General features: G+C 49.8%; 1 protein-coding gene across 7 annotated transcripts in view; it reads left to right on the top strand.

The window, feature by feature from the left end:
• KSR1 (kinase suppressor of ras 1) overlaps nt 1-12905 on the top strand; it is a 160008-nt gene that overhangs the window by 87274 nt on the left and 59829 nt on the right. For all 7 annotated transcript variants that reach the window (XM_040243969.1, XM_040243967.1, XM_040243964.1 and 4 more), the window contains exon 2: nt 1509-1649. In XM_040243969.1, coding sequence (XP_040099903.1) covers nt 1509-1649 — 141 coding nt within the window. The remainder of the gene's footprint in view (nt 1-1508; nt 1650-12905) is intronic.

Raw genomic sequence — 12905 nt, 5'->3', positions numbered from 1 at the left:
CAGCTCCTAGGTGAGTGCTCACCTGCAGGACTGGGTGGGTCAGGGGTAGGGTGGAATAGAGATGAGGCTGGAAAAGAAAGTTGAGGTCCTGAACTTGGAATGGCCTCTGGTCACACTTGGAGAAGGGCTCCCCAGGCGGCGCTAGTGATGAAGAACCCGCCTGCCAATGCCGGAGACACAAGAGACGTGAATTCGATCCCTGGGTTGGGAAGATTCCCACAGCCACCCACTCCAATATTCTTGCCTGGAGAATCCCTTGGACAGAGGAACCTGGCTGGCTAGGGTCCATAGGGTCCCAAAGAGTTGACCACATTGAGATATTTACAGATGAAAGAACAAGGAATGAATTAGCAACAGCAAAACTCTCGAGGGGGCAGCAGGTACTGGGAAGTGGCTCCCAAGGGCAGGGTTCATTCATGCAAGACTGTGAAGGTGGTGCTTGTCTTGAGGGGAAGCTCGCAAGTCGCTGTCTCGGCAGCTCTCATGGGGTCCCCGGGTGGCTGAGTCTCAGTGGGACCTGCCCTCTTTGGGTTGTCGCTCATTTCCCTCAGTTTGAGTCCACTCCCTCTTCTTAATCAGCCCGGGCTGCACTCTGCCCTGAAGGTCTTGCCCCTCCGCATTCCTCAGTACAGTGTGGGGCAGCCCAGCATTTGTCAAAGAGAATACTAGTATTTACTCTTTTATTATTTGCAGCTTTAGCCTTTTGAGACTCTTTGAGACCCGTGGACAGGCTTTGCCTGGAAAATGCATAGATTCACGTGTCTGAAATTTGCATGCATTTCAGGGAGCGGGTCTTGAAAGCCTCTTGGTGGACCCCAGTCAGGGACCTTGGCCAATACAGCCACAGCCCGCCGGCCTGGCCGGCCCTCAGGATGCGCGTGCCGTGGGCTGGGCACTCACGCTGAGGGCTTCGTTTCTTCTTAGCCTCCCGGAGAGGGAGGTTCTATTCTTACCCCCTTTTCTGGAGCAGGAAACTGAGACTTTCCTGGGGGCAGGGTGTTCTGTAGCTTGTCAGGTCACCGGGCTCGGGTGTGTCTGAGCCCTCGGGTCCTAGCCCGGGCAATCTGATTCTTGGCTGGAAGCCTCTTAAGTGGAAGGTTACTCATCACCAAGCCCCTGCATTTTATCGCTGACTCCCCCCAACCCTCCCCTTCTCCAAAGCAGGAAGCCCTTCTTCGGTGAGACCCGGTACTCTGTTCTGCCCAGTCTTGCCCATTACTTTCTGAAGAGCGTGGTCCTTGGTGGGAGGTGGGGAGGGTGGTGTGGCTGCCGGCCTTGGGTGGGACAGAGGGTAGGGGTTGGTTCTCTAGGCTTCCCTGCTGGCTCTGCCAGACCCTACTCCTCTCCTCCTGCCTCCTCGGTTTCCTGCTTCACCCTGCTTGAATGGCAGCAGAGGGGGCACCTGGCAGGCCCCCGTCCTTATCTCACGGCTTGTGTTTGCCAGAGCTCCCCGAATCCCGTCCACGTGCCCCGAGTGAAGCCGCTTTTCTATCCTGGGCTCCCCGCAGGCGAAGCTGCTCCGGTACATCTGCAAGCAGTGGCAGTGCAAGGCGAGCGTGGCTCCGGGCGAGAGGACCTCGGAGCTCGACAGCTACCCTCGCTTCAGCGACTGGCTGTACACCTTCAACGTGAGGCCGGAGGTGGTGCAGGTACGGGGGCTACGCCCTGGGGACTGGGGTCTTCAGGTGGGATGTGGGCGGGGTGTCGAGCAAAGGGACCACACACAAACCCGAGGACTGGCTCCACAGTGGCTACGACTGATGGGGCAGGAATGGGATGTGGAGGGGACGGCAGCAACAGGAGGGACCCAGGGCCCACGTGGCTCTAGCATGCGTCCTGGGTGCCATCACTCTATAGCCAGACAGCCTGACCCCGCCGCTCATAGGTTCATCATGAGGACAATAGCCAGCGTCTCTGGAAACACTGACTGTGCAACAGACACTGTTGAATACTCTGTATAAATAATCTCACTTCATTCCCAAAAAGCCCTGTGAAGGAGTTACTATCATGACTGCTGTTTTATACTTGAGAAAATTAAAGCACCATTTTATACTTGAACAAATTAAAGCGTGGATGGGTCAAATAGCTTGTTTAAAATCATACAGCTGATAAACGATAGTTTTGGAATTTAGAAGCAAGGATCTGAGTTTAGTTTTCTCCTGTAACTCCAGCAGTAATACTGTTTTCCTTCCTTTGTTCTCTTTTCCCATCCATCCAACCTACCCACCCACCTACCCACTAACCTAATCAACCAGTATGCAAGGAGAAGATCAGAGGTCACGGGCAGCTCTCATGGGGTATCAATAAATCAGTGCTTGACAGGTGTTGTTCACCCAGGCAGGTCTTTTAAATCCCTCACTTCTCTTCTAAAATGGAAAAGATGGACTTTGCCATTGTTGTAAAAGCAACACGAATTCATTTTATTTAGACACTTTGGAAAACAGAAGAAGGGGGAAAAATCACGTACATATTACCACCACTCAGAGAAAAATCTGTGATCATTAAGACTTTGATAGTTCCTTCCAGCCTTTTTTTTTTTTTTTCACCCTAATACTTAAGTCTTAAAAAAAAAAAAATCTCTAGATGGATTAGACCTGTGCTGTCTAGTAAGGTAGCTAATATTATGTTCTTGGAATGTGGCAAGTGCACACTGAATGTATTATGATTTCAAAGACATAAATTCAAAGATGTGCTGAATTCTGAAGATGTGATCCAGAAAAAAGAAAATATTAATAACTTAATATTTAATCTGTTGAGATGCTATTTTGGTTATATGAAGCTAAATAAAATGATTAAAATTTATTTCATATATATTTACTTTTTAAAGTGTGGCTATTCAAAAATTAAAATTTAAGTATGTGGCTTGCATTATATTTCTCTAGGGCAACGATGATTTAAACCATCCTGAATAAACAATTTTATATTTTACTCTTATCATTGGACATGCTAACCAGCATGTTTTCCTTGTATTTTCACACTTGGTAACCACCTCCCACCCCACTTTCTTTCAGGAGCTTCATAACGTCTGAGTATATGTGCTATCGTTTATCAGGCAGAGGTTAATTCCAGTTGTTGACTATTGTATATGTCATGGTGGTTAATATTGTTTATGAATCTGCTTGTATATTTAAGAATTTTCACTAGGAGAGATTCCTTGGACAGGAGGTGACTTGAACTTAAGAAATTCCTGTTATGGGTGAGAGAAGATGGGGGTCAATGCGGGCTACCCACAAGGGCACTTCTAGCACCTTACACGCTCCCAGCCCTGGCCCTGGCCCCAGTGGCCCTCATAGTTGTGACATACGTCAACTTTTAAGAAGCTGGCAGAAAAGAGTTGGCTCATGAGAAGTTTGAAGGAAACTGCTTTGTGAGATGGAGGTACCTCGGGTGTATTGTTAACAGTCACGTGCACGCGTGCACATAATATGTATATTGTTAGCCGCTCAGTCATGTCTGACTCTTTGTGACCCCTTGGACTGTAGCCCACCAGGCTCCTCCATCCATAGAATTCTCCAGGCAAGAATACTGGAGTGGGTAGCCTCTCCCTTCTCCAAGGGATCTTCCTGACCCAGTTATTGAACCCAGGTCTCCTGCATTGCAGGCGGATTCTTTACCGTCTGAGCCACCAGGGTCGCCACCAGCTGCTTAGTCACTCAGTGTGTCCAGCTCTTTGTGACCCCATGGACTGTAGCCCACCAGACTCATGTCTGTAGCCTACCTGGAAGGTGCGGGGGCCCCACGTGGGCACTGACGTGCCCAGCATCGCATCAGCATCATCCCTGCTTGATGATGAGGACCACCGGGTTCAGAGTGGCCGAGTTACTCTATGAAGGTCCCCGAGCTGGTAACAGGGGCAGACTTGAGGGTCAAACCCAGGGCTGCTGGACTCCAAACTGTGCCTTCTAACTTCCTTTCTTAGGCTTAAGACATCTTTGGCAGATGGCTTTGCTCCTTGAGGGATTTCCCTCAGATCTGCAGAGATGTGAAATATGCTGGAGACCCAGCCTCACCCATGTCCGTCTTTGAAAGAGGAGCCAGCCATGCCCAGGGCAGAAGCCAGGACCCTGGGCCGGCTGCAGAAGCTTTTTGGCCTCTGGGGAGCCCTCTGGTGGCATCCGGGACAGGGGTCTCCCAGCTGGGCCCAGAGGTGATCGTGAGTTAAGTGGTGTCTGAATCACAGAGTCATGCGTGAGGACTTGCCTAGTTTCCAGTGGCTAAGACTCCATGCTCCCAGTGCAGGGGGGCAAGGGTTCGATCCCTCGTTGAGGAACTAGATCCCACACGCAACTAAAAAAGACCCCACGTGCTACAACTAAGGCCTGGTACAGGCAAATGAATACATATTTTTAAAAAGCAAATAAAAACAAAGTTATCTGGGATAGTCAGAGCTGGGTGTAAATGAGGGGAGAGCTCATTTGTGCGCAGGTTCAGGCAGGCTGGAGAGCCGACGAGCCAGGTGTGTTTAGGAGCCAGGATGCTCCCTGGCGGAGGGCACTGGGACAGAGTCTGAGCAGAAAGCTGTGTGTGGGTGGTGGGGTTGGGGAGAGACGGCAGGAGTGTCTCCGGCCCCTCCCTCCGTGTCCCTTCATTCCTCCACTTCCCCACCTGCACCATGGCCCAGGCCCCCATCCTCTCGCCCGAGCTCCTGCAGCAGCCCCAGAACTGTCTCCCTGCTTTATCATTGACCTTCTTCACTCCATTTTCCACACAGCATGAAGAAATGTAAATTGGACCACGTCATTCTCCAGGGCTTCCCATTTCTTTCTGAATAAACACCAGATGCCTCACACACTTTGACCTCTGCCTGTCTCTGACCTCATTTCACTAACCCTCCCCTTCACTCCCTCTGGTCTGACTTTTGCACCTACTCCCTTGCTCCCTGGAGTGCTCTTTCCTAGGCTTATCCCATGGACATCATTCTAGTGGCATAGCCATCGTCAGCTCCTCCGCGCAGTCTTCCCTGATGAGCAAAAGGCCACTCTTATATTTCTTTTTTTTTTTTGAATTGTTTATTTTGTACTGGAGTATAGCCAACTGTCAGTGTTGTGATAGTTTCAGGTGAAAAGCGAAGGGATTCAGCCATACATTTACATGTATCCATTCTTCCTCCAAACCGCCCTCCCATCCAGGCTATACAGTAGGTCCTTGTTGGTTATCCAGTTTAAATATAGCAGTGTGTACATGGCCATCGCAAGCTCCCTAACTATCCCTTCTCCCCAGCAACCGTAAGTCCGTTTGCTAAGTCTGTGAGTTTCTGTTTCTTAAGTAAGTTCCTTTGTGTCATTTCATTTTAGATTTCACATCAAGGAATGTCGTACATTATTTCTGGTATTTCTCCTTGTCTGTCTGACTTGCTTCACCCAGGATGACACTCTGTAGATCTGTCTATGTTGCTGCAAATGGCATTATTTCCTTCTCTTTAATGGCTGTCACTCCTGTGTTTCTTAACCCACCAATTGTGTGGACTCTGACTGGCTCCCGCTCCACTCTGCTAGGCCCGGATGCATCCTATGTGCTTTCAGCCAGAATTGGTTCTAGAATAGGTTGTTGTTCAGTCACTCAGTCGTGTCTGACTCTTTGCAACCCCATGGACTACAGCATGCCAGGCCTTCCTACCCTTCGCCATCTCCCAGGGCTTGCTCAAACTCGTCCATTGAATCGATGATGCCATCTGACCATCTCATCCTCTATCACCCCCTTCTCCTTCTGCCTTCAGTCTTTCCCAGCATCAGGGTCTTTTCAAATGAATCAGTTCTTCGCATCAGATGGCCAAAGTATTGTAGCTTCAGCTTCAGCATCCGTCCTTCCAATGAATATTCAGGGTTGATTTCCTTAGGGATTGACTGGTTTGATCTCCTTGCTGTCCCACTTAAGAGTCTTCTCCAACACTACAGTTTGAAAGCATCGGTTCTTTGATGCTCAGCCTTCTTTATGGTCCATCTCTCACATCCGTACATGACTATGGGAAAAACCATAGCTTTGACTCTTCGGACCTTTGCCGACAAAGTGATGCGCCGCCTAGATTGGCAGGTACACATTTCAGAAACCAAAGTTCCAAGTGGCATGAAAGTCACGCCCCTTTCCACAGCTGAACTCAGAGACAGAATCCTTTGACTTCTGAATGTCAGCGAAACCACCGTTTATTTTCCTAAATGAATGTTTTATTTTGGAATAGTTCTAGATTTACAGGAAAGTTGCAGAGTCCGTGCAGAGTTCCCGTCTGCACCCCTCACCCAGCGTCCCCTGTTTAACATCGTATATTACCAGCGTACATTTGTGAAAACTCAGAACATGGCATTGGTTTATGACTACTAATTACACTCCAGATTCCATTTGGATTTCACCAGTTTTCCATTGTTGTCCTCTTCCTGGTCTAGGTTCCAATGCAGGGTACCATGTTGTTATCTTTAAAGATGTATTCATTTAGTTGTGGCACGCGGGATCTAGATTGAACCTGGACCCCTTGCTTTAGAAGTGGTGAGTCTTAGCCACTGGACCACCAGGGAAATCTCACCACATTGTTTTTATTCACATACAAATTTGTTTCCCTTAAAAAAAAAAAAAATATATATATATATATATATACATAAAAGATGCTAAAATGGGATCATAGAATGGTATCATCCTGAGGTTTTTAGTTTGAATTTCACCTCTGTGTAGGTCCATGCAAGCCCACCTCATTCTTCTTTCTTTTAACATTATTGATTTACTTGTTTGGCTGTGCTGGGTCTTGCAGGCTTTCTCCAGGTGTAGACTTTCTCAGTGCTTCTCACTGAGGTAGCTCCACTTGGGGAACATGGGCTGTAGGGCACGCGGGCTCAGGAGTTGCAGCACACGGGTTCAGTAGTTGCGACTCCTGGGCTCTTGAGCACAGGCTCAGTAGTTGTGGTGCATGGGCTGAGTTGCTCCAGGGCATGTGGGATCTTCCCAGACCCACCCCTCTCTCCTGCATTTGCAGGCGGAGTCTTTGCCACTGAGCCACCAGGGACGCCCACTTCATTCTTCTTTAGCAATAGAATAGGAAGAGGTTGGGTTTCTCCTCAATATTTCAGGAATGGCTGTGTTGGAGCCCTCCAGAAGGTATCAGCTTGTGCCCAGTAGAAGCTGTGTGCCAGGCAGCATGGTGCTTGGCATGCGGGAAGCCCTGGCATATATTTGCTGGTGAAAAGTGACTGAGGAATGAGCAAAAGTCACAGTGGGATGCAGGCTGGGGGTGCCAGACTTGAAAACGAGGTGTCTGTCTTTTTTCTGTTCAGTTTTTTGGAGGAAGGATCCAAATCCATGAAGTCTGGCATTTCCTTCTGCTGAGCTATGGGGGTGCACTGGTGCAGTCAACACTCTCAAGACGATTCTGCCAGGACTGCTCCCTAGGCCTCTGGGAATGGCTTTTGTGTGCTGGGACTTGTCTCTTCATTCTCTTGGGGTTTTCTGCTGATCCTGATACCTGCAGTGTATATGAGTGTAGCCCTATGTCCGTGCGTAACCTCCTCCTTCCTTTTCAAAATCTCCTCTCCGGGCCCCGTCCCTCTCCATGCACGTGTGCTCAGTCACTTCAGTCGTGTCCAACTCTGTCTATGGACTGTAGCCCGCCAGGATCCTCTGTCCATGGGATTCTCCAGGCAAGGATACTGGAGTGGGTTGCTCTGCCCTCTTCTGGGGGAATCTTCCTTATTCAGGGATTGAACCCACATCTCTTAGGTCTCCTGCATTGGCAGACATGTTCTTTTCCATTATTGCCACCTGGGAAGCTGTTTGTCCTTCTGCTGCTGCTGCTGCTGCTAAGTCGCTTCACTCGTGTCTGACTCGGTGCGACCCCAGAGACGGCAGCCCACTAGGCTCCTCCATCCCTGGGATTCTCCAGGCAAGAATGCTGGAGTGGGTTGCTGTTTCCTTCTCCAATGCATGAAAGTAAAAAGTGAAAGTGAAGTCGCTCAGTCGTGCCCGGCTCTTAGCAACCGCATGGACTGCAGCCTACCAGGCTCCTCCGTCCATGGATTTTCCAGGCAAGAAGTACTGGAGTGGAGTGCCATTGCCTTCTCCGGTTAGAGTTATCTAAACATTATTTCAGCTTTGTCTTTAAGACTGCGGTCACCAGTTTGTGGTCATACAGTTTTCAGGAAAGAACGCCCTTCTGCTGTATGAAGAGAGGGGCTGGACATGGAAGTGGCCACAGGGCAGTGTGGCTCCTCTGGGGTCCTGGTGTGGATGAAGGGACTCTTGACTCTCCCTTCTTTTCCCACCAGGGACACACCCCAGCCCTCTCCGGCTCCAGAGCCTGCTTCGGGCCCTTCTGACCTGTGTGACCCCTGACCCCTTCTCCTCGGATGCTGGAGACAGGCAGCTCTGGAGATGCCTTTATCTATTCAGCCAACCGTCACACCTTTGTCTAGAGTGACACCATCCAACAGAACTTTCTGTGATGCTAGAAGCATTCCATTCTGTTCTGTGCACCGTAGTAACCACCAGCCACATGTGGCCAGGGAGCACTTGAAATATGTATAGTGCAATTGAGAAACCATAATTTAAATTTTATTTTGTCATGTCAGTATGTGTGTAAGTCGCTCAGTCATGTCTGACATTTGCAACCCCATGGACTGTAGCCTGCCAGCTCCTCTGTCCATGGAATTCTCTGGGCAAGAATACTGGACTGGATTGCCATTCCCTTCTCCAGGGAATCTTCCTGACCTAGGGATTGAACCTGAATTTCCCACATTGTAGGCAGATTCTTTACCGTCTGAGCCACCAGGGAAGCCCCTGTCATGTTGCATTTTCATATAAATAGCTACTTGGCTGTTGCTGTGACGGGGCAGTGCAGGTCTAGGTCCTGTGCTGGGAGCCGGGACTCTAATCGCGCTCTCCCCAGGGCCAGGAGCTCTCAGGCTGGGGAGAGGCACAGTCAACAGCCGGTGCTGAGTGCCCAGATAGAAGCCAGCCTGGGGTCTGTGGGAGCTGGTAGGCAAACTCAGCGTGGGTGCTAGCAGGCAGATAGACAGGCAGGAAGGGAACAGAAACTGCAAGACCTTGGGGTTGACAGAGCTGTGCCGTCCTTGCCAGGAAGAATTTGCAAAGATCTGGAAGGAATCGGTGAGGAAACAGGGTTGGTTCATGGGAACCTCCATGAGTGGAGTGTAAGGGTTGGGGTTTTTACCTGGGAGATCATGGAAGGGTGTATATGTGAGAGAGGAAGGAAGAGAACTTTAGGGTTGTTTGAAGACAAGTAGATCTCCTCCTGGACTTTCTTGGTAGTTGGGCTTCCCTGGTGGCTCAGACGGTAAAAAATCTGCCCACAATGTGGGAGATGTGGGTTCGATCCCTGGGTCGGGAAGATCCCCTGGAGGAGGACGTGGCCACCCATTTCAGTATTCTTGCCTGGAGAATCCCATGGACAGAGGAGCCTGGTGGGCTGCAGTCCATGAGGTTGCAAAGAGTTGGACAGGAGAGTGAGATGGTGCCTCTGACTGGTGAGAAATAGGAGCACCCTCCCTGAGCAGATCTGGATGGTTGGGGTCGTTAAGATGAGGGAGTGGGCAGGCGAGTGAGTGTAGAGGCAGGGCCCCTTCTCTGGGCATCTAGAGTCACACACTGTATTATTTCCGCCCTTTTTCTCACCCTCTTCCTCATCTACAGGTTAAAAACTAAAAATCACAGCTTCATGTTCTAGCTGCAGCTGGGGAAATGATTTCACAGCCTGCTGGCATGGAGCCATTTTTTTTTCCTTCAGCAATTTCCCTGTTGGAAGTTGTTAAAGGAAGTGGCAAGCGCTAGCTAGGACCAGTGCTAGCAGGGAGCGTGGGATGCAGAGGCTGAATTCCAGGGCTGCAGCCTCGGTCCACAGACTCCTTGAATAAGCTCTTGCTGGTGGCGTGTTCAGAATTGAAGATGCAGGCGGGTCCGGTAAGGGGTTTATGTGGTGGCCCCCGCTGGGCAGGTTTCTCTTTCCTCTTTCCATGTATCCCCGTGTCTAAAGTCAGGTCTTCTCTTGGGGATGGAGAAGAAAGCTGCCTGACCTCTGCTACCATCTTGCCTTCCCATTGGCTGGGAGCGGCTGCAGCTCCACGGGCCCCAGGAGGTAGGCCGTGTGGAGCGGGAGGCTGTAGAAGATTAGACCAGAAGAGCGAATGGGTATTTTGGCTTCTGGGTTCAGCTTTAATAGGCATGAATCCTGCCATCCTCGCCTCTCCTCCCGCCCTCTTCGTGTCCCTGCCCTCTCCCTCTGGAAGCCTGAGGCCCCGCCATCCTGACTGCCTTGCTCTTTGGCAGCTGGGAGCATCCTTGGAATGTGGCCCACACCCTCACCCTGCCGCCTGCGGGGATCTGGGCCGGCTGTCAGTCTTACAGGCCCAGGGCTGCCTCCATACAGAGGAGTTGAGATCTCTGGCACTGATCTCAGTACCAGCTCATTGTGGCTGGCAAGTGGAGCCCTGGCCAGTGGACTGGCCTGTGGGCATCACCCAGCCAGTCAGGAGAAGATCTAAAGCCAGATATAGAAGGAAGAGGGCAAACTATAAGGGAGCATTTTATAGCTACCATCCTCTTTAATCCCTGGGATGGGGGTTGAGGGAAACACTAGGATTCCCTACTTTATAGCTGAGCAAACTGAGGCTCAGAGATGTTGGGTGACATGTTAGCGTCACACAGCAGGCGGATAACCAAGTCAGGATTCAAACTCACATTCTTGTGACTCCAAAGCCAGGCTTCCTTTCCCTGACAGATTTTGTCCTCTGTCGTCTGACCCAGAATAGCCCAGCCTGGGGTGGGGGTGGGGTTGGTCTACTGTATGTCTTTGCGTGGTTGAATTGATCTTTATTTCTTCCAGTCTTCCTCTTTCTCCACTCCCCTCCCTGCTCCCCCTACCCTCTTTCCCTCTCTCAGTCTCTTTTCTCTTTTTTTTCCAGCCTTCCTTTCTCCCCTTCCCCACTCTTCCTTTCTCTTCTTTCATGCCTCCATCCTTCTTCCCTTCCTCAATCTCCTTCTTTCCTTTCCAACCGCCTGTTCGACGTCCAGTGATCACTTACTTATTTTGTGCCAGGTACCCAGATTCATTACTACAGGGGATGCCTTGATGAACAAAGTGCAGTCTGCCCTGATGGGCTTACAGGGTAGTGGGATGTAGTCATCTCCAAATAACGATGGTGATGGGTCCCCAGGGAGGAAAGGATGAAACACGGCAGGAAGCAGAGCAGAGGATGCCTGCTCATGTTTTGCCTGTTCGTCCACGCACGCGCATGCCCAGTGAACACGCACTTACCTCCTGTTGTGAGTCAGGTCCTGATCTAGGCACTGCCCATGAGTTCCTGTCCTTACAAGACTTGCAGACATCACCCTCTTCCATGAATGAAGTGATTTATTTTTCTAATTATGAGCCAAAGTGCCTTCTTTTAAGCTTTGACTGAAGGGGTACTCCTGGTTCCTAGATATCTGAAAAATCATGAGACGACCGCTCTGCTCAGCCCGTATTGGTTGAGCATTTTTACAGTGAGCCCATTTCCTCAGTCTTTTAGATTTCTGGGCTACCAAGTCCAGCAAAACCCGATGAGACTGGAAGTGCCACGTGGGCAGGGATCCAGGTGTCTTGCTCATTGCCCTGTCTCCAGTTCCTGGCATGTAGGAAGTGTTCTTGATGAATGATTGCAGCTAAGTGAGATTATCCAAGAGATTTGGTCTCTCCGGTCTCAGGAACTCTCTGATCTGAGCTAGTGAAAGTTGAATTGCAGGGGTCTCTGGGGAGGTCTTTGGGGGCTGCTGAGGTCTGGGGTTCCTGAGCTGCCTTTGGTTTCCGTTGGCAACAGGCAGACTTGAGCAAGACCATGTGCCTGTCGCTTCCTCCGGGGCCACTGGCTCCTGAGTTGTTGGCCTGCCTTCTGTGGGGACTACCTCCAAAGGCAAGATTGCTCTAGAACAGATCTGCCCAGCTAGATATTGGGAAATTCTTGTGTCAACACCACACTGTTTTAATTATCTTAAAGAAAAAGTCTCTTCTCTCACTGTGCTTCCTTTTAAAAAAAGATCAGCATATAAGTTTCAGTGGCTCCTGCTTCCAGCTCTGTGCCTTTGAGCAGGCAACAGATTAGAAAGCAAGATTGCTCAAGGGCATGACCCCTGGAATTAGACAGCCTAGCCCCTGGTGCTGGGAGGCAGATGTAAGCTTCACTTTAGGACTTGCCGATGGTGTGATCTTGGATAATCCCTTACCTTTCCGAGCCTGTTACTAGCCTGTTGGCTGCTCTAACTAGAAACTGAGGAGTCATTTCTGATTCCTTCTGCTTCCTCCACTTTGACATTCGGTTGACTAGCAAATCTCTCTAGCTCTATTCCCAAATATATATCCCCAATCCATCTATGTCTCTTTTTCACCACTGCCACCTCCCTAGTCCTAGCTACTTCATGGACTTGTGCGTTAGCACCTACATTGCTCTTTGTATCAGTCTTGCCCTTCCCTCCGTTTCATTGTTCATGAGTCAAGAGTGATTTTTCTTCTTCGTCGTCTTTTTTTTGCTGTTGTTCACTCACTAAGTCATGTCTAATTCTTTGTGATCCCGTGGACTGCAGCATGCCAGGCTTCCCTGTCCTTCACTATCTCCTGGAGTTTGCTCAAATTCGTGTCTATTGAGTTGGTGATGCTATTTAACCATCTCACCCCCTTCTACTTTTGCCTGCAATCTTTCGCAGCACCAAGGTCTTTTTTCAGTGCGTCGACTCTTTGCATCAGGTGGCCAACGTATTAGAGCTTCAGCTTTAGCATCAGTCCTTCCCATAAATATTCAGGGTTGATTTCCTTTAGGATTGACTGGTTTGATCTCTTTGCTGTCCAAGGGACTCTCAAGAGTCTTCTCCAGGACCACAAATTTGAAAGCATCACTTCTCTGATGCTCAGCCTTCTTTGTGATCCAACTGTCATATCTGTG

The sequence above is a fragment of the Oryx dammah genome, unplaced genomic scaffold (genome assembly GCF_014754425.2).
Source record: "Oryx dammah isolate SB20612 unplaced genomic scaffold, SCBI_Odam_1.1 HiC_scaffold_8, whole genome shotgun sequence".
Taxonomy (NCBI): Eukaryota; Metazoa; Chordata; class Mammalia; order Artiodactyla; family Bovidae; genus Oryx; species Oryx dammah.
The sequence above is the reverse complement of the archived record's forward strand: the minus strand, read 5'-3'. Positions and strand labels throughout refer to the sequence as shown.